Source organism: Mchenga conophoros, linkage group LG18, assembly GCF_057382185.1.
Source record: "Mchenga conophoros isolate Kocher_MC1m ecotype Shallow Benthic linkage group LG18, M_conophoros_male_GT1.1, whole genome shotgun sequence".
Classification (NCBI taxonomy): Eukaryota; Metazoa; Chordata; class Actinopteri; order Cichliformes; family Cichlidae; genus Mchenga; species Mchenga conophoros.
In genome coordinates this window covers 2,446,762-2,473,871 of record NC_140543.1, presented here as the reverse complement: position 1 = coordinate 2,473,871, position 27,110 = coordinate 2,446,762, and the positions used below count along the sequence as shown (strand labels likewise).

The 27,110-nt window shown below is 45.0% G+C and overlaps 1 protein-coding gene across 2 annotated transcripts; it reads left to right on the top strand.

Moving 5' to 3' along the window:
- The first annotated feature begins 476 nt into the window (after positions 1-476).
- Positions 477-22,944, top strand: LOC146552852 (uncharacterized). 2 transcript variants are annotated; one of them, XM_085254154.1, is made up of 3 exons: positions 477-506; positions 9,049-9,158; positions 17,558-22,944. In XM_085254154.1, the coding sequence occupies exons 2-3, from the start codon at positions 9,062-9,064 to the stop codon at positions 20,908-20,910; spliced, it is 3,450 nt and encodes a 1,149-aa protein (XP_085110280.1). In that variant the 5' UTR covers positions 477-506; positions 9,049-9,061; the 3' UTR covers positions 20,911-22,944. The 2 variants fall into 2 exon arrangements, with proteins under 2 accessions (XP_085110280.1, XP_085110281.1); XM_085254155.1 differs by lacking the exon at positions 477-506 and adding an exon at positions 2,523-2,642.
- The last annotated feature ends 4,166 nt before the right edge of the window (positions 22,945-27,110 follow it).

The following is a 27,110-nucleotide window of genomic DNA, read 5'->3' as shown; positions in this document are numbered from 1 at the left end:
ACAGATGGCAGAACATAGACGAGCTCATTGGTCCAGGACTCCACAGTCTATTCACACCTACAGGCTAAAATTCAAGTGTTGCAGCAGCTCAGGATTACAAATAAATCTTCCCTAGTTCAAAATTAAAAAGTTAAAGTTACAAGTCTAAAACAGCAAATACATGTGTGTATATTCATATAAAACTGAACTTTAAATTGAAAAGAGTATGAGAAAGTTTCAAGAATGAGACATGTATATGTATGAACTAAGCATGAATAAATTTAAACTGCCATAATACAGTGTGGGTGCTTAAGCTGTTCTCAAAAGTCTTTTTCTTTCCTTTTTGTAAATCCTGTATAACAAGTGTGACTTGTGGTTCTCCCTGTTTACAGAGGAAGCAGGTCACACATTCCTGAGAAATCAGTCCCTCCTCTCTGTATGTCCTATAAAAGCCAAAGGCGGGCAAAGTTTGTTCCTTACAGAGACGTCAGAGGCAGAACAACCTGAGAGACCAACTCCTGTGTGCAGTGAGTACTGTGGTTACATTTTTATTTGCTTCCTGACTGTAGTTATCTTTTGAATAAACGCTTAATCAGTATTCATATCAAGTCAGTATTTTTTTTCTTATAACAGAAAACAGTTGAAACCTTTAATTTTCTTGCTAAAAATCATTTACCTTCATCAGCTTTTTCAAATAATCTCACTTTGTCAAATCACAACAACAGTCACGTGACTGTTGTTGTGATTTGACACTATATAAATAAAATTGAATTGAACCTTCTGTGAATGGTACTCATGGCCACTGAAAACACAACAGAGTCAGCTGTTACTAACTAACTACTACTAACCCAAGTTGCCTACCGATGCATCCATCAGAGCATGAATGTGTGTGTGAATGTTAGTTAAGAAGCACTAGCTAACAGCTTAGGAAAAAGTGCTTGTGCAAATGGGAGTGATTGGATGACTGTACGAGTTCTGTAAGCGCTATAAAAGAACCAGTCCATTTTCCATTTATCAAAATCTCATCTTTAAGGTCTCCACATTCACAGGCAGAGTTAGACCTAGATCTGCCTTCTAAGTTCTCTGCTGTTTTTCTGCAGTTTGAGCCTGGGAATTTTTCGGTCTTAAAGGAAGCAATCGACCATTTAAGACCTTATAATACTGATGGATGTCTCTGTCCCACTGCAGCCTTTGCTTAACCGGCCTTTAACATCATGTAGACAGTTATCACAGACCTTTCTCACCCTAAACGAAAATAAGACTGAAGTTATTGTTTGTGGAAGTGATGCCCCTTTGGATAAGTTAACTGATACGCTCGGTCCTCTTGCTTGTCATCACTTCCACACTGTAAGAAATCTCAGTGTTTTTAGATAGATCTTCAAATTAGAGAAACAAGTGTCCACAGTTGTCGAAATCAGTTTGTATCAGTTATGTGAAATTGCCAAAGCGAAGCCTCATCTTCCTCCTAAAGACCTAGTAAAACATTTATGACTTCATCACCTCTAGACTGGACTACTGCAATTCTCTCTACTTTGGTCTTTAACACTCATCTCTCCATCACTTGCAGTTCGCCCAAAATGCTGCTGCATGTCTTCCAACAGGTGTTAGAAAGTCTGAACTCATCACTCCAGTTTTAGCAAATTTACACTGGCTCCCTGTAAAATATTGTATTGATTTTAAGATTCTTTTACTTACTTTCGAAGTTTTAAATGATCTGGCGAGCAGTTACTTAAGCAAATTCCTCAACATATATAACTGCAATAGAGCACTGAGATCTTAGTACAGCCCAATAAAGGAGATGGGGCCTTCACAGCTGCAGCGCCTAGACTCTGGAACATCTGCCACTCAATATTTGTACTTAAGAGTCTATACAGCGTTTCAAATCGCGTTTAAAACTCACTTTTTATGCTGGCTGTTAATTCAAGTTTGAGTTCCATCAGGTTTGTTTTATGTTTGTTTTGTTTTTATGTTAAATATGTTGTCATTGAAGAAACTGTTTTTACCAGAGACCAGACTGCATCAAATTTATTGTTCTGAATATTTCCAGTTTTGTTTTTGGAGGAACTAATAAATCTGCAGGTTTCACCAGAGAAGCTTCTGTAACTGGTCATTAACAGCTCTGTGGGAGTCACGGTGGTGGAACGATATCGCAGACGTTCAATTTCAGAATTGTTACGAACCAACAGGATACACATGCAGCCCATGCAATAATGTTACTTTAAAATGTTTCCACCTCAAAGGGCCGAGAGAAGCTCAATAGGTGAAATTTTATATGAATCGTTTTCTGAAGCAGTTGAAACATAGTAAGAACTGAAATATATTTAAGAACTAATTCAACAATACTTTATAAGTACATACTTCACACATATAATTTAATTGGTGTTCCTTAAATACAGTCTTAGTAACATGAATAACCTCAACTTGCTCTCACAGATTTATTTGTGTCCATCGTTGTTCGAGCACGTCCATGTTTTCTAACATGTGGAAGGTCCTGAGTGTGAAACCAGCTGCTCTGTTTGTAAATTTCTTTTCTCTGGTTTTCCCTCCTGGTTAAAGCTGCAGCATAAAGCTCAGACTATTTCTGAGAAATCAGAGTTCTTCCTGACCTTCCCAAAGGAACAATAGCTGGTGGAGTGTGTTCCTGTCAGGGACTTCATTCTGCTGTGAGTATGTGGTTTGACTTGTTTTGTTTGTTTTAGATCTTCCTGATTCCTCATTGCTAAGATTTTTTTTTAATATTTTTGTTGTGAGTCACAAGGCATTTTCAGGTTATTTCCTGTTCAGACATTTTTTTAATATAATTTGCATATTACGTTCGTACCACAAAACTATATCAGCCAAATGAACTCCGAGCTGCTGTTTTATAAAAGAAATGTCCATCAGCTGTAGAGACGCTGTAGCTTAAACTGCCTGTTGTCATTCTTACAGTTTCAAATACTGTCTCTCTCAATCTCGGTGTGGCTGTAACTCAGGAGGTCACCGACTAATCCGCAGGTCTGCATGCCAAATATTCTTGGGCAACATCAAGTTGCTCTCCAATGCATCCACTGGAGTATGAATGTTAGATAGAAAATACTTGCATAGAAAAAAAGTGCTTGTGCGAGCAGGTGAATGAGACAAGTTGTGCAAAGCACTTTCAGTGCTCAGAATACAAAGTGCTGTATAAGAACCAGTCAGTTGGCAACCTTGTGGTTTAGAAGAATCAGAATCAGAAAGGGTTTTATTGCCAAATGTTGAGCAGGTTTACAACATTAGGAAATTGCTGCGGTGCTTCAGTGCAAACATACTGTCATAAATTACGTTTAAATAGACATGAGAAAAAAATAAGAATAAGAATTAAAAGTGCTAAGTAGATAGATATATACATGATATATACATGAGTGCAGGTGGTGATCAGTGCCAAACATGGAATGATGCAGTGAACACAGCGTAGGGTCATGTGTTAGTGGTGGGAACAGTCATACGGTTATTGTTCATGTGTCCGACAGCAGAGGGGAAGAAACTGTTCTTATGGCGAGAGGTTCTGGTGCGAATGGACCGGAGCCTCCTGCCTGAGGGGAGCAGGTCAAACAGACTGTGTCCAGGGTGAGAAGGGTCAGCTGAGATCCGAGCTGCACGCCGCAGTGTCCTGGAGGTGTACAGGTCCTGCAGAGATGGGAGTCTGCAGCCAATCACCTTCTCAGCAGAGCGCACAACACGCTGCAGTCTCTGTTTGTCCCTGATAGTGGCTCCAGCGTACCACACGGTGATGGAGGAGGTGAGGATGGACTCGATGATTGCAGTGTAGAACTGCATCATCGTCCGTGTTGGCAGGTTGAATTTCTTCAGCTGCCTCAGGAAGTACATCCTCTGCTGGGCTTTCTTAATGACGGAGGTGATGGTGGGCTCCCACTTCAGGTCCTGGGTGATGGTGGTACCCAGGAAGCGGAATGAGTCCACAGAGGTGATGGGGGTGTCAGTCAGGATGATGGGGGGGAGTGGGGCTGTGTGCTTCCTGAAGTCCACAATAATCTCCACTGTCTTCTGGGCATTCAGCACCAGGTTGTTGTGGCTGCACCAGGACACCAGACGTTCAACCTCCCTCCTGTAGGCAGACTCGTCCCCGTCAGAGATGAGCCCAATAACGGTGGTGTCATCTGCAAACTTGATTAGCTTGACAGACTGGTGGGTGGAGGTGCAGCAGTTGGTGTACAGGGAGAAGAGCAGAGGAGAAAGAACACAGCCCTGAGGGGAGCCGGTGCTGATGGTCCGGGAGTCTGAGACATTCTTTCCCAGCCTCACGTGCTGCTTCCTGTCCGTCAGGAAGTCAGTGATCCACCGGCAGATGAATCACTGACTTAGACCACTGAAGCTTCAGCTTTCTGTCTTCTCACCAATGAGAGGAGCAGTGTGAGCGAGAGTGACTCACACTCTCCTTTGATTACATTTACTGGACTATTGTTATATTATTGTGTATGATATGTTCGCATCAGTGTTGAAAAGATATGCACATTATATATTTGTTTTTATTATATAGGTTTTTATTTGTTTAAATACTAATGACAATGAAGTGACCAGTGCTGTCAGCGTTGATCTCATCAAAATGACGTTAACCCCATAACCACATTAACGCGGCAAATCTCCGGTAGCTCGTAAACGCGTGAGCACCATGCAGCCCTACGCATGGGGCGATCCACGTCAACTTGCTTACGGATATTTGCCGCGTTAATGCGGTTATGGGGTTAACGTCATTTTGATGAGATCAACGCTGACAGCAATAGTTTATACACCAGAGGGTCTGATTGTTGGGTTTTCTCTGTATTATTCTGGTCTTTACTGTACAATGTAAAGCACTTTGAAGTAACTGTTGTTGTGATTTCGTGCTATATAAAATAAACTCGATTTCATTAAAAAATATTTAGATTAACAGTTTTCTGGAAATGACCTACTGCCAACGTACGATACTCGTGAAGAAAAACTATACAAAATGTGTTTAGAAGCATTTCAAATGAAGCTTTGCAGTAGCTGTGGATCAATAAAGAGTTTTAATGCCTGAACCTGCAGCTGTTTGCTTTCCAGTGGATCCACAGCTGTGCAGGATCACCATCTACTGATGTAATAAGGTTTTATCTTAATATTGTCGTGGTTTTAGGCAAGGATTCAAGCGACACCTTGTAGAGCACTCAAACTCCGACCTTTATTGTCTACTTCCTGTTTCAGAACCCCCTTTCACAATAAAACAGGTTATACTCAAACAGATTACACCACATCCTCCTTTCGCTGAAAACATCAAACTTACAGGAACATTTACAGCATATATGAAAACTGTACTCTCTTTTTTTTTCTTAGAACCTTTCATAGAAACTTTTCTTTCTCTTCAACCTTTTTTCCTTTACTTTTAAACCCATGTTTTTCTTTTTTGTTTTGTTTATTTTCACAAGTCCAGTCTTTGTGGTTTTTTGACAACCCTGCCAGCCCTAGTTCTGACAGGACCTGGGTCTTCTGTCTTAGGAGTCAGAGTTGTAGTCGCCGATAGGTTTGAAGCAGGCAGGGCGTTCTCTGTTGGACTGAGAGGCGTAATTGGGGTTTGTAACTTTGGTGTGGCATCTGGCAATGGCTGGAGGTGATGCCTATTTCTCCTGATGGCTCCTGAAGGGGTCTCGACAATGTATGAGCGGGGTGTGGAGTGAGAGGAGATGACAGTCCCTTCACGCCTAGTGTCTGTAATCCACACTGGTTGTCCCGGTGAGAGTGGAGGAAGTTCTGTCACACGATGTCTCCTGTTGTACGCAACACTGTCCTTCATCACTCTCTCTCTCACTTTTGTCAACACTGTAGCCTTGTTGGGCAGGCTGGGATTGAGCAAAGAAGGAAGCTGGGGAACTGACGTGCGCAGTCTTTGTCCCATTAGTAGTTGCGCAGGGCTATATCCATTAGCCAATGGGGTTGCTCTGTAAGCTAGAAGTGCAAGATATAGATCTTTTGTTTTCTTTAGCAGACTTTTCACAGTTTGGACATGACGCTCAGCCTCACCATTGCTTTGTGCAAATCTTGGACTGCTTGTTACATGTCTGAACCCATAAGCTGCTCCAAAGTCTTTGAACTGTTGGCTTGAAAACTGAGGTCCATTGTCACTGTAGAGAAACTCTGGAATCCCATGTCTGGAAAAGATTGATTTTAGATGCACTATAACATCCTCCGATCTTGTGGGAGTAAGTTTGGCTATTTCCACAAATTTAGAGTAGTAGTCCACCAGAAGCACATAGTTGCTGTTGTTAAACGTAAAAAGGTCTGCTCCAACTTTTTGCCATGGTCTCTCAGGGAGTTGGCTTGGCATTAAGGGTTGCAGGAAGCATCTGCAGACAGTTTTAACTCTTTGTTTGGGTCATAGAGTGCAAGAATGGGAGTTGACGTCAGATCGCCTTTCAGCTGATTGAACGCTTTTTGCTGTGCGCAGCTCCAAACCCACTGATTTTTCTTCGAGAGCAGGTCTCTTAGGGGCTTGTCTTTTTCGGCCAGTCCTGGGATGAATTTGCCTAATTGGTTAAGCATCCCGAGAAAGCTGCGCACTTCACTGGCGTTTGACGGCTCTTTCATTGCTGTGATCGCTCTAATTTTGTCTGGGTCTGGCTGTACTCCCTCCGCAGACAAAACGTGTCCGAGGAACTTCACTTCCTGTTTGCTAAGGTCACATTTCTCCAGGTTTAGTGTGACACCGGCCTCTTGGAGTTTATTGAGCACTATGTGCAGCCTGGCGTTGTGCTCCTGCTGATCCTGTCCCCAAATGAGGATGTCATCCATGTGACAAACCACACCTGGCAGCCCATTAAGGATCACTGACATTCTACGCTGAAAATGTTCTGGGGCTGACGCTATTCCAAAGGGAAGTCTGTTAAAGTGGAAGCGCCCAAAGGGTGTAATGAATGTTGTGTAGTGTGCTGACTCTGGTGACAATGGAACCTGCCAGAAGCCTCTGTTTGCATCTAACTTACTGAAGACTTTTGCTCCCGCCAGGGATCCAAGTGTCTGTTCAACCGAAGGCAGGATGTACTTTTCTCTGCACACTGCTTCATTGAGGTGGGTGAGGTCAACACAAATACGCACAGAGTCGTTTTTTGTTGGCACTGGGACCATACCTGCACACCATTCTGTTGGTTCTTCAACTCTGCTGATTACTCCCATGAACTCCATTCTTTCCAGTTCCCGTTTCACCTTTCCTAACAAAGGGATGGGGACCCGTCTTGGTGCGGCCAGGGAAGAAGGCACAGCATTGGGTTTCAACTTAATCGTATAAGGTTGTTGCATTAAACCTAATCCCTGACACAGCTTTGGGTAGTTCTCATTCAACACATTCATGTCAATACTGTCAGCTCTACACACAAGGTTCAGCTTGACACTTGTTGGCCTGCTTAACAGTGCTATGTGCAAATCTTTGATAATGTAGACATTTTCCTGTATTTCCTGTTCACCTTTGCAAATTGTTTCTCTGCTCATACCCAACACATCAAGTGGAGTACCACCTGGACCAAACAATGGTCTATCTGGTTTACATAACTCTGTCTCATTTTGGTTTATGCAGTAATACATCTGGGCTGGGATAACAGAGACGTCAGCTCCTGTGTCCATCTTAAATCTAACTTTGTGGTTTCTGATAGTAAGGTCTGCATACCAAGGATCTGAACCTGCGTCTACAGAACCAAGAAACACGGGTGTATCATCACTTTTCTCTGTTTCTGTCACCTGCACAGATTTAACAGATTTACACACTTTACTGAAGTGTCCTCTTTTACCACATGAGTGACATGTTGCATCTTTTGCTGGGCATTGTCCTTTACCATGCGCAGGGGTTTTCCCACACCTGTAGCATGATCTCCCATTTGGTGTTTTGTCCTTTGTTGTGCATTTACGTTCTCTTCGGGGTTTGAATGTTGAATGCCTTTGTTCCCTGTGCTTCGCTGTCACAGCATCTATTTCCATCTTATTTTCCCCTCTGATGTCTGTCTGTTGTTTTTTGATGACTTCAGACTGCCGGGCCTGATTAACCGCTTTCTCCAATGTCAAATCTCTGTCGATTTGAAGTCTCTCCGCTAAGCTGATGTCCCTCAGACCCACGACGAGGCGATCTCTTATTAACTCATCGTGCAGTGCACCATAACTGCAGTTTTCAGCTAAAGCATAAAGTGCGGTGACAAACGAGTCAACAGTCTCATTAGCTTGCTGTGTTCTTTGATTAAAGCGGGCTCTCTCATAGATAATGTTTTTCCTGGGAACAAAGTACGTATCCAAAGTGTCTCTTACAAAGGCAGCAGTACAAAGCAGTATGTCCGATAAAGGTTGCCCTCGGAGGATATCATCTGCTTCATCCCCCATGCAGTAGATGAGTGTGTTCACCTGGTTAGCCTCTGAGCTAAGGTGCAGGTTGCTTGCAAGTCGAAATCTTTCAAACCTCCTTATCCACTTTTCCCATTGCTGTGGCTTTGAGAAATCAAACAGCTCGGGAGGCTGGATGGTGAATGTGGCATTCGGGGGTAAGTTGGCGTTAGCATTATAGCTGCCGTTAGCTTGCTGGTGGGGCGGTGACGTGCGAGGCTGTGTAGCTGTTGCGCTAGCTCCCGCTTCTTCGTCCGACATCTTATCGTCTGGAGGAAAAACTCTTTACCGCTCCCAAAGCCGCTTGCTGTCACTCCCCGATGACAAGGCTCTTACTGCAATCCCACTTCTGACACCAAGTCGTGGTTTTAGGCAAGGATTCAAGCGACACCTTGTAGAGCACTCAAACTCCGACCTTTATTGTCTACTTCCTGTTTCAGAACCCCCTTTCACAATAAAACAGGTTATACTCAAACAGATTACACCACAAGTATGTAAATATATAAGAGGTGTTATTGACAGTCATAAACAGAAACAGTTTGTTTCCGTAAAACTGAACGTGCAGCATTTTACAACCTACTACACTGTCACTGTCTCACCCAGGAGGTGCCAGGTGGAACTATTCCAGATGTTGTCAGTTATAGTAATGGGTATAAAAACAAACAGCTGGACAGCAGAAGAACCAGAAAAACATCCTCAAAATTTTTCTGTGTTTTCCAGGTTAGACTGAAGAATGGACGGTACATCAGGTGAGATGGAGGTGGCAGCGCTCGGTCGGCCTTTCAGCGTCGGGATGCTGTACGACTGTCGCAGTGACTCGCTCGTCACTGGTAAGAATTCACATGTAAAAATTCTTTATGCATCACAAACTTTCGTTTTTTAAAGCCAGTCGACTGTAGAATAATATATATATAAGTCTGGCCTAAGTCTTCTGTTGATGACAGCAGCAGTCCAGGACTTGAGTTAATTTTCTTTAAGTTCCACAGAAGAATTGGTTACATCAGAGCTTGCCAGGCTTAATCCAAATGCAGTGCAGCCATACGTGAACTTACAGTTGTAGAAGATACGGTATATGTGACTATGAGCATGGTTTTCTGGAAACAGAAACAGGCAATTCTGTAATCAGTAGAGTCAAAAGTAACTAAGAAACAATCACAACACATCATCTACTCAACACAGAGGTATTTAACAATGTCCACAAGGGGTCACTGTAGACCATAAAGACCATCAGCTGAAGCAGCAGATGTGAGCCCAAACAGGTTCCCATCACTCCAGCCTTTCTGCCAGTAAAAGTAGCCACGCCCCTAACTCCAGTATCAGATACGTGTTATAAAATAATTCACCCGTGGCTACTTTTACTACGGACAATACCTACAACCACGATTACCGACACTAACAAGCTGATCTACAATACAATACTAATAACCAATAAAACAAAGTAATAACAAACCAACAAACACGAAAACACCAGACATTATGATACAGACTTATAGTTTGTTTTTCCTCGGTGCGCCTGCTCGCTGCTGAAGTCAAAGTAAACTTTATTGTCATCTCCGCTACATACAGTCCAGTAGATAGAGAGACGAGACGACGAGGCTCCAGTTACAGCAGTGCAAGTAAACAAACAATATATATAAGAAGAGTAAGAAAATAAATATACACTTTAGGACTCGGGGTAAAGGGATCAATAACAATTTAAAATGTATAATTTATAGTTTGATGATTTAAAGTCTCACACACAACCCGTGGAAAGGGGAGGGGGCCCTGCTGCTTCCAAATAGAGCACATTTCATTCATACTGTTGTAAATCCAAGCTCATTATGGATTAATGATTTGAATCCTGGGTTCAAAGCCATCAGGTGCTCAGTTTAGAAAAAAGAGAAAAGAAGAGGAGGAGAAACGAGCAAAAGATGCAGGTAAGCAGATGTGTGATTGGATAATGGCAGCTCATCCTGAAACAATCAGAGTCAGAATACTTTATTAATCCCTAAGCAAATTATGTGAGTTACAGTTGCTCCAAGAAGATATGGTAAAAATAGCAACAGTAACAGACTAAGCTCCAAACAATACATTATGTTACAGATTTTAATATTAATTAGTCATTGTCAGTTGTTGATTTGTCCTGTTCTCATTGTGTGACGAGTTATGATGGCTGTCTGGTAGCTGTTTGCATACTGTAACATTCACAAGAACCAGACGGTTGGGTCTCAGTTTGTCCGTTTATTAGGCACATAAGCAAGCGGGTTGCTAACTCAGGGGAGAGCGCCCTCGTGCTACACCTCTCTTCAGCCTGGCACACACACATAACACCGAACAACCAGGTCCCCCCTCCCCTTCCTCTACACCACCCTCCCTACTTCCTGCAGCACAACCAAACATGAATCTTAAAGGAACAACAACAGTGTGCAGAGATAACCAACATGTCACTGTACAATAACACTTAACCATCGTTACACTGCCCCCCCAGCAATAAGTTCCTCGTCCCCGAGGGAACGACACAGTCTCTGAGGCGGGGTGGTAGCCTACGTTCCCTCCTTGACCTCCTGAGCCCCTGAGGTGGACGCGGAGCTTCGGGGCTTTGGGGTGAAGAGTCCGAGGGAGGGGAACGCAGCCCCGGTTGGGGGCCCCTCTGAGCAGGGTCATGGACGCTCTGTACACGTCCCTCTGGAAAGGAGGGGAGGGACTGCCCTCTGTAGGGGGCCATCCGGTCTCTGTGCAGCGCTACTATCCTCCCCCTAGGAGGCAACTGCACCCTGTAAACAACTTCCCCCACTCGCTCTAGGACGCTGCAAGGCCCCACCCAGCTGCTATCCAGTTTAGGACACCGTCCCTTCCTCCTCTTTGGGCTGTAGACCCACACCAGCTCCCCAGCACGGAAGTGCCTCCCCTTAGTGGTGATGTCGTAATTCCTCTTTTGGCGCAGGCCTGCCTTCGCCAGCTGCTCTCGGGCGTAGGAATGTGCAGAATCCAGCCGGTCCTGCAGCTTCCTTGCGTAGTCCCGGCCCGGTGGTGCCTCTGGCGCGTCCAGGGGCTTCCCAAAAGCCAACTCTGCAGGAGTTCTCAGCTCTCTCCCTAACATGAGCAGGGCAGGCGTACATTGGGTGGAGTCCTGCACTGCCGACCTGTAGGCCATGAGGGTAAGGGGAAGATGGTAATCCCAGTCCCGTTGGTGTTCTGAGGTAAGGATGGCTAGCTGCTGGGCCAGCGTCCTGTTAAACCTTTCCACCAGCCCATCGCTTTGGGGGTGAAGTGGGGTGGTGCGGGTCTTCTTAATCCCAAGGCGTTCGCACATGGCAGCAAAAACCTTGGACTCAAAGTTACGCCCCTGGTCACTGTGGAGGATCTCTGCTGTTCCAAAGCGGCTGAACATCCCCTCCACTAATACATCAGCGACCGTCTCAGCCTCCTGATCTGGGATGGCGTATGCTTCCGGCCACTTGGTAAAATAGTCCATGGCCACAAGAACATAGCGGTTTCCTCTGTCTGTGCGAGGAAATGGGCCCATGACGTCCACAGCTACTCGCTCCATTGGGGCTCCTGCTGGTTGCTGCTGAAGCTGAGCCCGGGACTGGTCCTGTGGCCCTTTGTGTGAGGAACATGCATCACAGCTGCGGCAAAAGTCCTCCACATCCCTCCGCTGTTGACCCCAGTAATAGCCCTGGCGGAGGCGGCGGAGAGTCTTGGAGACCCCAAAGTGGCCGGAGCCAGTGCTCCCATGGCAGGCTTCCAGCACAGCTGACCTCAGCGACCTTGGCACCACAACCTGCCACCTCTCCTCCCCCGTGGCAGGATCCTTCCAGGTACACTCCAACACCCCCTCCTTCAGCCTGAGAGCTGCAAACTTGGCCCATAGCCCCCTGGTACAGATGGAAAACCCAGTGACCTCATCCCAAAGGGGTTGCTCCCCCTTCTCCAGCCACTGCAGGACCGGCAGCAGGTCCGTGTCTTGTTCCTGCCATGCCCTCCACTCCGCTGCATCCACCACCAGAAGAGCCCTGCAGGCGAGCTGTGCTGCTCCGTCTATTGTCGTGAGTTCCCGCTTTATTTCCTCTCGCTTCTCACAGTAACGGCAGCCAGCTGCAGCACATGGGCGGCAAGAGAGGGCGTCTGCGTTAGAATGGTGCGTCCCTGCTCTGTGCTCCACAGTGAAATTGAAGGCTTGGAGCTCCTCCAGCCAGCGAGCCACCTGTCCCTCTGGCTCCCTGAAAGACATCAGCCACTGAAGGGCAGCATGATCAGTTCTGATAACAAATGCTGTGCCGCACAGGTAGTACTTAAAGTGTCTCACCCCCGCCACCACAGCCAACAGCTCTCGTCGTGTGACACAGTAGCGCCGCTCACTCCTGTTCAGGACCCGGCTGAAGTACGCCACCACCTTCTCCCCTTTCGGCCCAACCTGCAACAACACCGCTCCCAGCCCCACATTACTTGCGTCAGTGTCCAGGACAAAAGGCAGGGTGGGGTCAGGGGGGGCAAGGACTGGGGACTCTGTCAGCGATCTGCGGAGGGTGTCGAACGCCTGCTGACAGTCCTGTGTCCAGATGAAGTCACGGTCCTTCTGCAGCAGGTGGAAGAGTGGTGCGGTTATGGAGGAAAAGCCCTTCACAAACCTCCTGTAATAAGACGCCAGTCCTAGGAAGCTTTTGAGCTGTTTCTGGTCTGCTGGTGTGGGCCACCCGGTAATGGTGTGAATTTTTTCCTCCAAAGTGCTGATGCCCTCACGACCCAGCTTGTGGCCCAGAAACTCCACCTCCCTCCTCATGAAGTGGCACTTGTCGGGATGCAGCTTCAGGCCTGCAGCCGCCACCCTCTCCAACACTTGTCTCAGGGCATCCAGGGCAGCATCAAAGGAGCCCCCGTGCACTAGAAGATCATCCAGGTAAACCAGACACCATTGCCGTGGGACGCCAGCCAGCACACTGTCCATAAGCCTCTCGAAGGTCGCAGGAGCGTTGCAAAGACCAAAGCTCAGGACTTTGAACTGCCATAGTCCCCTGTTAGTGCAGAAGGCTGTCTTCGGTCTGGATTCCGGGGACAGTGGCACCTGCCAGTAGCCACTCCGCAGGTCCAGGGTGGAGAACCAGGAGGACCCGGCTACTAAGTCGAGAGACTCATCAATCCTGGGAAGGGGGTAAGAGTCCTTCTTCGTCACTTTGTTGAGTGGTCTGTAGTCCACACAGAAACGCATCCTAGGACTTTTTTTCTTAGGCACCATCACCACCGCGGAGGCCCACGGGCTATCAGATGGCTCTATGATGCCCGCCTTCATCATTTCACACAACTCTCTGTCCGCAGCCTCCTGATGAGCCAGGGGCAGGCGGCGGGGGCGCACTTTAATAGGCTGGGCATCCCCGGTCTCAATGATGTGCTCTACCAAGTGTGTCAAGCCAACACCACTTTCTTTCAGGGCAAAAATGTCACTAAACTCTTTTAGTACCTGCCATAGACTCTCTTCCTGCTGTGGAGTCAGCCCCTCACAGTTCTTTGACCAGATACTCCTCACTGCTGAGAGCCTCTCCTCCTCCTCCGCCCGCTGTTCTGCTGGCGGGTCTGTAGGGGTCTCTGCGGTGGAGGTGGACGCCGCGGCAGATGCTGTGCAGACCGGGGGAGGAATAAGCGGCACCTTCTTCCCATCAGGGAGTACAAGGAATCCTTTGCCTAAGTCCAGTACACCACCAATGGCTCGTAAAAAATCCAGCCCAAGGATGCAGGCGTCCTGCACGTCAGCCACCCAGGCAGCATAAGACACACCGAGGTCCCCCACCTTGAACTGGAACACTCCCCTCCCTCTCATTGGGGCCAGATCACCGGTCACAGTCTTAAGTTGCACATTAGTCGGTTGCACAGCAGCTCCGGTTGGGACAACATCGGGTCGGACCAGCGTTGCATTGGACCCCGTGTCCAGCAGGGCCGTACAGGACACCCCCGCAATCGTCACTGGAACATGGCAAAAGCCGTCAACCTGGGTCCAGCCCACAGCGATGGCCGCACCGGGTGGAGGTGGTGTGGGGATGTCGTTCTCCCAGGCCCGTGTACTTCCACCTACACGGGCCCGTGGGCGTTTCCCTGAACCGCTGCAAGCTTGGGGCACCACGTGTGCGTCATCAGCGCCCCCAGAGGATCCTGCAAGCATCTCCCTCTCCAACGCTAGCTCCAGGGCTGCACTGAGTGTGGCCGGCTGAGCAAGCTGAGTTTGCATACGGAGCTCTTTAGGGCTCAGGGCCTGCAGGAACTGGTCCCGAGCTAACTCCGCCTGCACTGATGGTGGCATGCTGTCATACGCCCTCCGGCAAAGGCACTCGACTTCATGGGCCAAAATGCGGAGGGGCTCACCTGGCAATCTGCGTCTGTTGTGGAACTCCGACCTCAGCAGCACTGGTTGGTTATACTGCCCGAAGCGCCTCTGAAGTGCTCCGACCAGAGCATTATAATCTCCCCTCTGCTCCTCGGTCAGCAGCAGCAGGCATGCAGCTGCATCCTCACACGGCACAAAGCCAATTGGAGAGCTTTATGTTCCTCAGACCAGCCAGCTGCAACAGCTAACAGCTCGAACTGTGCGATAAACACTTCCCATGGCGTCTTGCCGCTGAACTTAGGCGTTTTTATATTCGCTGCAGCTTGCTGGGCGCCGCCATGTTTGTTTACATCACGTGACGGCGCGCCAAGCGAGGTCGACTCCTTCCCGCCGGAATCGCGGCCGCTGTGCGAACAGTTCCCGAGCCTAGTCAAACCTGGAGAAAATCCAGCCTCGGCAGACAGCCGCAGCGCCGTTTCCCTCACTCCATGGGCGGGCGCGCGCGGACGAACCTCCCTCTCCTCCCTCTCCTCCCTCTCCTCCGTCTCCTTCTTAATCCTGCCCGGCAACATCCTCGTCTCGTAACGGCAAGCGTCGCCAGCAACAGGGTGTCGGGCGTTCTGGGGTTCTTTTTTCTTTCTTCACTTCTGACACCAATGTAACGTTCACAAGAACCAGACGGTTGGGTCTCAGTTTGTCCGTTTATTCGGCACATAAGCAAGCGGGTTGCTAACTCAGGGGAGAGCGCCCTCGTGCTACACCTCTCTTCAGCCTGGCACACACACATAACACCGAACAACCAGGTCCCCCCTCCCCTTCCTCTACACCACCCTCCCTACTTCCTGCAGCACAACCAAACATGAATCTTAAAGGAACAACAACAGTGTGCAGAGATAACCAACATGTCACTGTACAATAACACTTAACCATCGTTACAATACAATGCATACTCTCTCTCTCTTCATATGTGTGTGTGTGTTTCTCTGGTGAAATTCAGTATGGTTCCGACAAAAGTTCTATGTTAACCCTCTGGGGTCCAGGGTATAATTGGCTGTTTTTGACTACTTTTAATTTTACCTCTATATTTCACCTTTAAAATATGTTTTTCTTGCCTTGTTTGGTATCATTGTTTTCAGCACAACCTCAAATATCTGAAATTTGAGTTATTTTTTCATTTTAGTATACTATATTAGCACAGTTGATCTAAACTCAGACAGGAAATTCAAAATCCGAGTAAAAAAAAGTTATATTTTTTACTGTAAAACCCACAAACATGTTTAACGAATCATTTTCATAGCTTGAAATGCAAATAGAAATTGTACATTTCTAAAAATTATGCACAAGTTTTGCAAACAACAAAGTTATATGGTACTATTTACCTAAAAATGCAGCCAAGGCCTCGGGCGTTTTTTATATAACCATTTAAATCTATTTACTGAACAATCAGGTGTGCTGCATCAAAGAAGAAGGCACACAAATTATTTGTGCCAGTCCAAAAAATGTAGTTTGTGTTCAGTATAAGACAGAGGAGAACAGCACAGGCCTAAACCCTGCAGGTCTGACAGCAGGAGGTGCATCAGTCCAGTTTTCCATGTGGGAACAGCGTTTACACTGGAATCTGCCTTTGACGGCTTTTTTAGAGCAAATATGAAATTCAGCAGTCTAACTGACACACAATACAAAACAATAACTACACAACAAACTAACTACAGCCTCCAAACACGCTAAACATCACTAATGTCTCACATAGTGATACCCGCTTTCCGTTGTGGGTGTCACTCCTAAAAACTTCCCCTTCTCCCTAAACAACCAACTGGCGCGCCAGAGGGAGTCTTCGCCCAGGGCGCCAAACAGGCTAGAACCGTCACTGTCTGTTGGGACTAACTCCCTTTTGGAGCCTTGTGGTACCCAGAGGAACTGTAGTGTTTAACATTTCCAAGTTTCAGCTCCACAGGTTGCCTCGTGGTTTTAACTGCACCCAGTTGTGTTAAAGTGATCCGGACTGTTCCTTTGTCCTGCTAATTTTTTATTTTTATAATTCTCAAAGAAGGTTCAAACTGAGCCTTCAAACAGAATTAAAACCTGCTGCTTGCTCAAAGTTGTTGGATTCTAGCAGATTAGTGTTTGAAGTCCTGTGGAAACAGCCGAGGTTTTATTATTCCTGCTTCTGACTTCTATTTATGCCTTTTTGTAAAAGAAAAAACAAAACAAAAACAAGCTCTAACTAACTGCTGTAATCAATGTGCAACTGACAGGGCCTAAAGCTAAGATAAGGATAAGAACATCTTCCCTGATCCTCATGAGTAAAGTCAGTCACTATTAAAACAAGTTGGCAGCCATGATGCAACACCTGGAAATCCGCTCCAACTCTTAGAGCGCTTTTCCATTTGGAGCTACTCAGGTTGGCTTGAGTCGACTCAGTCTTTACGATTTCATCATTAGCTGGTAATACCTGGTACCAGATACTTTTTTTGTACCAACTGCATGTCACTGATTGGCTGATCAGTGACATGCAGTCTTTTGACAGTGGCGTCACTAAATTAGTTATTAGAACGTTTCCCTCACGAAAATCCAAGCTGCCATTTTTGACATTATTACTGTCATTATCTAAAATACTGAAAACTCAGATGCAGAGCCTGAACTCTTCATCTGAAAGAACTCAGTTAATCTGGTTCATCCAGACAAACAAAATATTTGTGCTTCATTTACTATTTTTATTTCATTTTGGTGAATAAAGAAAAAGAGATGAAAAACAAAACAAGGAAAATCATGAAATCAACAGCAAAAGTTTGACAAGTTTGCTCATAGAAAGACACCGCTCTGTGTATTTATTTTAAAATTCACATTTTTTAAAATCATTTTTTAACATTTATTTTAGAATTTGATTTAATTGATGGAGTCCTGGTAGTACTTTTGTTGCTTCTTCTTTTGCAGGAATGACTCTGTGGGATCGTGATGACCTGATGAAAGATGTTGGAGAAAGACCGCAGGCCTCTAATGATTTTGAAATTGTTGCATCTGAATCAATTTCAGACAAATCTTCAGCTCTAAATGTTGATGCTTCACTGAAGGCAAGTTTCCTGGGTGGACTGGTTCAGGTTGATGGATCTGCCAAATATCTGAATGATAGTAAATCTTCCAGAAATCAGGCCAGAGTAACACTGAAGTACAAGGCAACCACAAAGATCCAGGAGCTGTCCATGAATCATCTTGGAAGAGGAAACGTGAAGCATCCATATGTTTTTGATCAAGGCTTAGCAACACATGTAGTCACAGCTATTCTTTATGGAGCACAAGCTTTCTTTGTGTTTGACCGTGAAGTTTCTGAACATGAAGATCATCAAGATGTTCAGGGCAACTTGAAGGTGATCATCAAGAAGATTCCCTTACTTTCTGTAGAGGGTGAAGGTTCCCTGAAGATGGAAGAGAAGGACAAAGAAAGTGTTCATAAATTCTCCTGCAAATTTTATGGAGACTTCTGTCTTCCAAAACCACCAACAACCTTTCAAGATGCAATAAAAGTCTACCAAAGCCTGCCAGGATTACTGGGAGACAAAGCTGTACCAGTGAAGGTCTGGCTGCTGCCACTGACAGCTTTAGATTCTTCTGCTGCTAAACTCGTCCGTCAGATCAGTACAGGATTAGTTCAAGAAGCACAGACAGTCCTGGAGGACTTCAGTGAGCTGGAAATGAGGAACAATGATGTACTGGGAACCAGCACTGCACAGCAGTTCCCACAGATTGGTAAAAAGCTTAAAAGTTTCAAAGAAATGTGCTCTGAGTTCAAGCTGGAATTCCAACAAACTTTGGCCAAGAAGCTTCCATCAATCCGAGGAGGAGGAGAAGAGGAAGCTGAGCTTGCAGAGATCCTGAAGAAGAGACTTTCTTCACCTTTCAGCAGCAAAAACCTGAACGAGTGGATGGACTGTAAAGAGAGAGAAATCTACACTTTAATGTCTTTTACCAAGATGATGAAAAACACCAAAATCATCTCGTCTCAAAATGATCTGTACAAGGAAAGTCTGAGTGCAGAGCATGTTGTGTGTTTTGTTTTCACCTCTCTGGGAAAGGATGAACCGTACCTCTCAGCTTTATCAAGATACTTAAAAGGAAAAACCAACCCAGACCTTCAAGATCCTCACACTCATGATGTAGAGAAGGAACAATGGTACGCCTCAAAAGAAGTAACAGCTGAAATGAGGAGGAAAGCAAAACTCTTCAGTGATTTTGCAGAGGCCAACGAGGAGAACAAGAACATGAAGTTCCTGACAGTGGGGTTAACTAATGAGACCCAGGAAGGTTCCAGCATCCACCTTTATGAAGGTGGATTTACTGTCAGTGAGAACTTTGAGCCTCCTTCAAAGCCTGAAACTGTGACAGCAGCTGACATAAACCACAACAGTGTGACACTGAAGATTTCTCCACCCAGATTTGGAGCAGAGAACATCACCTCCTACTCTGTTGAGTACTGTGTCAGTGGAGAGGATGGATGGCAGCAGAAGACAGAAGCAAAGGCTGAAGAAGTCACAGTGAGAGATCTGAAGCCAAACACAGAGTATGTGTTCAGATGCAGAGCAGTGACCTCAGCAGGTGTCGGGCCGGATAATCAAGTTTCTATTAAAACAACTTCAAGTGGCAGAAACAAAGAAACATGTTTGACAGAAAAACTGAGAGATAAAAGTGAAAAGATCAAATCTGATTCCCCCTCAGTTTACAAACTGCCTCTGACAGAAGAACACATGAACATAGATGGATGCAGGAAGTTTAACTTTGGAGAAGAAAGCACGAGGCAGAATCGTACAATAATGCTTTTTGGAGCGACTGGATCAGGAAAGTCCACTCTGATCAATGGGATGATCAACTACATTGTTGGTGTAGAGTGGGAGGACAGTTTCAGGTTTAAATTAATTAATGAGGATCAGTCAACATCACGAGCTCACAGTCAGACCTCTGAAGTCACTGTTTACAAAATCAACCACCAGGAGGGATTTCAAATCCCGTTCTCTCTGACCATTATTGACACTCCAGGCTTTGGAGATACAAGAGGCATAGAAAGAGACAGAGAGATCACAGAGCAGCTACGTAATCTCTTCACTGATCAGCACGGTGTCACTGACATTGATGCTGTGTGTTTTGTAGCTCAGGCTGCTTTAGCACGACTCACACCAACACAGAACTATGTGTTTGATTCAGTGCTCTCAATCTTTGGCAAAGATGTGGCAGAAAACATCAGGATCCTGGTGACATTCACAAACAGCCAACGTCCTCCAGTTCTAGACGCAGTAAAAGCTTCAGGTGTCCCATGTCCTAAAACAAAAGACGGGCTGCCGGTTCACTTCAAGTTCAATGATTCAGCCTTGTTTGCAGAAAACACATGTGTCAAAAAACGCACAGATGATGCTGTTGATGACAATTACAATGACGATGAAGAACAATATAATCATGATGAATATAATGCTGATATTAGCTTTAATGAGATGTTTTGGAACATGGGGACGAAAAGCATGGAGATATTTTTTGCTGCTCTGAATGTGATTCAAACTAAAAGCGTGACACTGACACAGGAGGTCCTCAGAGAAAGAAAGCAGCTCGAGGATTCAGTGGAAGATTTGCAGGAGCAGATTAAACTTGGATTAGCCAGGTTTGAAGAGTTAGAAAACACAAGACAAAAACTTGGTGAACACGGGGAAGAAATCAACAGAAATAAGAACCCTGAGTTTACAGTCGCTGTCACGAAGCCTTATAAAGCTCGTATTTCTGGTACAGGAAACTTCATCATCAACTGTCAGCAGTGTCATGTCACCTGTTACTATCCCTCCTCCACATCCACGGATTCAGTAAAGGAAGTCTGTGAAGAAGCTGCATCACATGGATTCTGCACCGAGTGTCCAGGCAAATGTCACATTAATGTACATTTTTTACAGAAGTACAGTTGGGAGTATCAGAGAGTCAGAGAGAAACAAACAGTGAAAGAGCTGAAAGAAAAATATCCAAAAACCAACAAAGATCAGACAGTTGTTGAAGGACTGAGATCAAACCTGATGGATGAAAAGCGTCATCTGCGAAATGAGGTGAAGACACTACTGCAGAAATCTGCTGAGTGTCTGGACAGACTGAGAGAGATATCAGTGAAGCCAAACCCTCTCTCCACTGAAGAGTACATCAAGCTGCTTATTAACGGAGAAAGATCAGAGACCAAACAAGGCTGGGAGGAACGAGTTGGAGCACTGAGAGACATACAAGGAAGGGGCGTTTTTAGTTTTTTCGGACTATTTTTTAACAAGTAAATGGCCTGTATTTATATAGCGCTTTTCTAGTCCCTAAGGACTAGCACTTTACATATCCAGTCATCCACCCATTCATCCACCCATTCACACACTGGTGATGGCAGCTACATTGTAGCCACAGCCACCCTGGGGCGCACTGACAGAGGCGAGGCTGCCGGACACTGGCGCCACCGGGCCCTCTGACCACCACCAGTAGGCAACGGGTGAAGTGTCTTGCCCAAGGACACAACGACCGAGACTGTCCAAGCCGGGGCTCGAACCGGCAACCTTCCGATTACAAGGCGAACTCCCAACTCTTGAGCCACGATCGCCCTGTTTTATGTCACATTATGTCAGATAGTTTCAGCTCTGCATGAACACTGAACCCTGCATGTGCTGTAATAGGAAAGTGAACTAATACAAATTCAGCTGTTCTCCTAAAATAGTAAAACATACTGACAGCACAAACATGAGAGTTTGGATCAAATTCCTTCACAATAAGAGTCTGTGATTTTCCCAAGTAGATTTCCACAAACACAATTAATTCGTCCTAAAGTTAAAAAAAGATCAAATATAAACACTGCAAAGTTTAAGAATAGTGAAAGAGTATAAAGAGTTATTTACAGCGCTGTATATTTTCTTAGCAGTGGGCAAAAAAGAGATGATGGAAAATGAAAAGTATGGACAGAAAATTACATTTGCAAATGTTTACATGATAAAACATATCTACAGTAAGCAATAGGGCTGGGTATCGTCACTGATTTCTAGTATCGATTTGATTCGCTTTGAAGCGGGGAAATTTTGCCTCAGACAGTGAGAAATATTATAATTCAGATCATGCATCAGTACATTTCCATATTTTTATGTCTATAAAAAGGAAGCTGCCACTTGCGAGACTTTATCAAAGGTGTGAGCATCACAGCAGAGGCCTTTGTGTCAAAGTAGTTGAGGATAAAACCCAGAAAAACATGAAGGTGATTTTCCTGGCCTGGGATTTTATAAAAATATTCTGCAGTAGATCGAAAACAAAAGAAAACCATTAATCAACATATGAACATTACCTGATGCTGCTGAAGTGAAGCAGAGCAAAGTTACAGAGGTTTTTATTAGAGACACAGCGGAGAGTTTTCTCTTCGGAAGTAAGTAAAAGGAAAAAAAGCGTCCGACAGCCTGTAAACAACGGTAGACTTGTGCGTAACAAGCAAGCAAATAATGAAGAAAAGAGATTTTTAGACGGGAAACTGTTCTTGAAGTAGAGAGAGAGCTGTGCATGAAGTGTGATTTTATTTCGTGACAAAACAGCAAAAGTCAGAGTGAATTCATGATGATGTTTATGTGAAGCGCAGTTTGGATCTTCTTTTGCTGCTGGTTCAGTCAATATTGTTTGGAGAGACATCAAACTAACAGCTTTAGAATCAGCACATAAAGGGCTAAACACAAAGCGTGGACCCGCCGACAGATCAGTCAGCGAGCTGTCGGCTTTCAGCCCCGACCGTGTCCGTGCCGTCGGTGAGAAAGTCACATCTCACTGATTCTGATCCGCGGTCCGAGCTTTGTGTTTACGTCTTTGTGCAGAAGCCGTGTTCCTGCTCTCATTTACTGTTTCAGCTGTTTGGGGTTTGTTGAAATTTTGTGAGGTTTCACCAGAGATTCTGGCGTTTCGGGCAAAATAAATTTATATTAAAAAATCGATTCAGGATTTTAAAGAATCGATTTCACGTTATCCAAGCCAGAATCGATTTTAATCGATAAATCGATAATCAAAACCCAGCCCTAGTAAGCAAAGACCTGCTGCGTAAGTGTAATAAAATCTGATTTTGTGAGCATGTCTTTATTATCGTTTTAATTTTATTCTCTTACCTACAAGTTTCTGTCAGTTGCATTAATATATTTTCTGTTCTGTGTGAAAAACATTAAGCTGATTTCAAACAATAAAAAGTCAGAGTTGTTTTATTTGCTTTCTATAGTTGAGTTTTTCCTTCTGACGTTTCAGTCGTCACAGCTGCAGCATGATCCAACGTGTCTCTGACTGTGGGGCAGGAAGGTGCATCTGATATCTGGAACTAATTTAAGTCATTATGATTTTTTTTTGGGGGGGGGGGGGGGGGGGGGTTCAGTACTAATAGTAAAATTCTAAATGTTTTTTATGTTCAACAACTGATAAAAATTTGTGGTGTGAACTTTTTTCAAATACTGTGACATGGCAGAAAAATCCCCGAGGATCACAGAAATAGGTGCAGAGTTTATCATCCACACAAGATCAGCTGATCTGTCTGAGAACCTGGAGGATAAAGTTTTACAAAGTCCTGCAAAGGTTTCACTTTTAGAGCTGCAGGTTCTACAGCTGTGATCACTGTGCAGTGCATGCTGGTCAACTGTATCTGTGGTCACAGGAATGTAGTCAGTGATGGCCTGAAAGATGAAACTGGCTGCAGTTTGTGGATTGCACTGAAACCACAACCTCACAGCATGATGGGATGATGACAGAGCCGGCCTGATGTCATCAGATGCTGCATTTAAAAATTATGATCAGCTGATTTAATGCTGTGAACAGTTATTACCTTGGAAGAAGTATTGTTGTTTCTCAAGGAAATAAAAAAGAGCTCATAAACTGTGCACATCATTGTTAAATATACTGGTAGTGTGGTAACATTGGACTTCTGATTTATTACTGATTTAGTAACACAATCTTATATTTAACATTTTATTACATCATCATAAACAGCTGCAGATTAACAGTGATGGGAATAACGGCGTTTTTCAGTAACGAGTAATCTAACTAATTTCTATTAATATCGTTACAACGCCGTTAGAGTTACTAAGAAGAAATGCGGTCGCATTACTATTTTTCAGCAAACAGACGGTTGAAGCTGTGTTCAGCTTACCGCACCTTATATCAGTTGCGCGGAAGTAGCTGTAAGTAGGGCTGCTCAATTAATCGAATTTTAATCACGATTACGATCCTGGCTTTCAACGAATGTGAGTGAAGTTGGCCCCCCCACCTTCTTCAAATCAAACAAAAGTGGTATCAAACGTTTGTGCTACGTTTGTGCTGCTAAAATTGTCGTTTGTGCTGCTTCTGTTTTAAAGATATTAATGAAAATGTAAAGGTCAAAAGGTCAACCAGCCCCCCCACATTACCCAAATCAAACAAAATTGATGTCAAACGTTTGTGCTGGTTTGTGCTGCTAAAATTTTTGTTTGTGCCACTATTATTTTAAAGATATTAACAAAAATTTCTATTCAATTCAATTCAATTCAATTTTATTTATATAGCGCCAAATCACAACAAAAGTCGCCTCAAGGCGCTTCATAGATACAGAGAAAAACCCAACAATCATATGACCCCCTATGAGCAGCACTTTGGCGACAGTGGGAAGGAAAAACTCCCTTTTAACAGGAAGAAACCTCTGGCAGAACCAGGCTCAGGGAGGGGCGGGGCCATCTGCTGCGACCGGTTGGGGTGAGAGAAGGAAGACAGGATAAAGACATGCTGTGGAAGAGAGACAAAGGTTAATAACAGATATGATTCAATGCAGAGAGGTCTGTTAACACATAGTGAGTGAGAAAGGTGACTGGAAAGGAAAAACTCAATGCATCATGGGAATCCCCGGCAGCCTACGTCTATTGCAGCATAACTAAGGGAGGATTCAGGGTCACCTGGTCCAGCCCTAACTATATGCTTTAGCAAAAAGGAAAGTTTGAAGCCTAATCTTGAAAGTAGAGATAGTGTCTGTCTCCTGAATCCAAACTGGAAGCTGGTTCCACAGAAGAGGGGCCTGAAAACTGAAGGCTCTGCCTCCCATTCTACTTTTAAATACTCTAGGAACAACAAGTAATTTCTAGAGGTCAACCAGCCACCCATATTAATGGAATCAAACAAAATTGATGTCAAACGTTTGTGCTGCAAAAATTTTTGTTTGTGCTGCTAACATTTTAAAATTTTTAATAAAATAACGTCTTGATGCATGCTTAATCATCCAGGTAAGTAAATCCCAAAAGGTTGATTCTGTTTATCTGGACATTTTCAGTTGGAGAAACGTTTAGTTGATTGACACCCATTTTGTTTGATTTAATTAATGTGGGGGGGCTGGTTGACCTCTGATGACCTCTAGAAATTTTTATTAATATCTTTAAAATGAAAGCAGCACAAACGAAAATTTTTGCAGCACAAACGTTTGATACCACTTTTGTTTGATTTGAAGAAGGTGGGGGGGCCAACTTCACTCACATTTTCAACGATCATTAAAAATGACTGAGCCGATCATTAGCCCCTCCCTCGTGCTTTACTCTCGTGCTGCTCCGTGTGGCAAATCGAGCGCACCTCTCTGCATTTCGAACACGTGTCACAACAATTAAGAGCAGGGGTCTCCAACCTTTTTTGCGCCACGGACCGGTTTATGCCCGACAATATTTTCATGGACCGGCCTTTAAGGTGTCGCGGATAAATACAACAAAATAAAACTAGTACCGGTACCGAAAAAAAGAAGATTTATTCATAACACACGTGAAAAGACCCAGGAAAACCGAGTAAACGATAAAAACGATAACAAAATAACACTGAAAACCGATAAAAACCCTGAAAACCATACATTTCACACCTGAGCCTCAACTCTTGCGGCCCGGTACCAAACGACTCACGGACCGGTACTGGTCCGAGGCCCGGGGGTTGGGGACCGCTGATTAAGAGGACCCGAGGGAAGCTCGGAAAGCTCAGCAGAAGTTATTTGGAGAGGAGAGTGACTGCTGTTGATTGAAAAGAGAGGTAAAAAAACTTCAGTGGTGTGGAAACATTATGGGTTGGCGGAGTCAGACGTGGATCAAGTGGACACAGTGTGTAAACTTTGCTACAGTGTTGTAGCTGCGCCACAGAGCAACACTGCAAAGTTCACTAAACACAGATGTTTACATTTTTCATTGATTTGTTATATTGCAAACATTTGCACTGTTATCAGTATTTGCACTATTTTATATTATTTTTGACAATCTTTAAAGTCATTATTCAACACATTGTTATTGTTAAATAAATACAGTATCGTCAAATAATCGAGATCTCAATTTCAGTGAAAATAATCATGATTATCATTTTTGCCATAATCAAGCAGCCCCAGCTGTAAGTAATGTGAACGCTACAGCTTGTGTGTTCCCCTTTGGGGCAGCTCCGGACCCCGGGTGTCCCAGAGTACCACTGGGTCGCATTTCACAGGCAGCGCATCAGGGTTGGCTCCCGCGCCCCGTACACCCACGTTTCCCTCCCTGAATGCCACTCCCGTTTCAATTTTTCTCCTAGTTTCAGGCAGGCTCTATCACGTTCATCCATGGGAGGCCACTGTTAATAACCCTTGTGCTCCCCTTCGGGGCAGCCCCAGACCCCAGGGGTCCCAAAGTACCCCACCCTCAGTAGAGACAGGTGAATGAAAATAAAAAAAACAGAACGATCATTTGGGGTCGAAGAGTGCCCCAGAGCGATTCTAATGGGTTCGTCAGGGGATCGGGAAAGAAAACGTAGCACTTGGGGGCCATGCACAGCAGCTGCTGCGGCAGCGTGGGGGTCATTGATACCCCAAGTACATGAAAATGAAGCATAATCACAATAACAAGAAGAAGAAGACAACACACAGACACTTCTGAGTTTTATTTTATTTTATTTGAAATTACACTCACGATACAACTGAGGCAATCTGGAAGGCCATACCATTTAGGGACATGCGCAATAGGGGGGGTGCGTTTTTAAAACGCCCCCCCGGGTCACAGTGGGATGGAACGTAAAAACGCGCAGCACACCAGGTGATCTATTTACAGAGGTGAGGGGGAAGCCGGGCTCCGGGGGTCCACACACAAAGGGAAAAGACGCTGAAAGTCCACACGCACTCCGTCCACTCCTCACGCTCCTCTCCACACTCCACAGAAAACACGATGACGCACTCCACTCCTCGCACACTCAATCACTCAGGAAACACAGGGGTTGGTCCAGCGAATGTGGGTCGGCAACGGTCCAGCGACGAGAAACAGAGCTGCCGTCTAATAAAGGAGCTGGAACACTCTCGTAACGAGCCACAGGTGCGTGATGGCGACCAGGTGCGTGGACCAAGGGCAGAAGCCCACAGGTGAGCTCCGCCCTGGCAGAGGGAGGAGGGAAAGAGAGGAAGGGAGAGAGCAGGAACAAAATGAAAAACATATGTAGCCATACTGAGCCGACCAGGTAGGCACAGGGACCCTGA

Excerpts from the sequence above, each read along its gene's own strand:
- LOC146552852 (XM_085254154.1), top strand. The coding sequence starts at position 9,062 with ATGGACGGTACATCAGGTGAGATGGAGGTGGCAGCGCTCGGTCGGCCT. Across the intron at positions 9,159-17,557 it reads CAGTGACTCGCTCGTCACTG|GAATGACTCTGTGGGATCGT; the intron begins GTAAGAATTCAC and ends CTTCTTTTGCAG.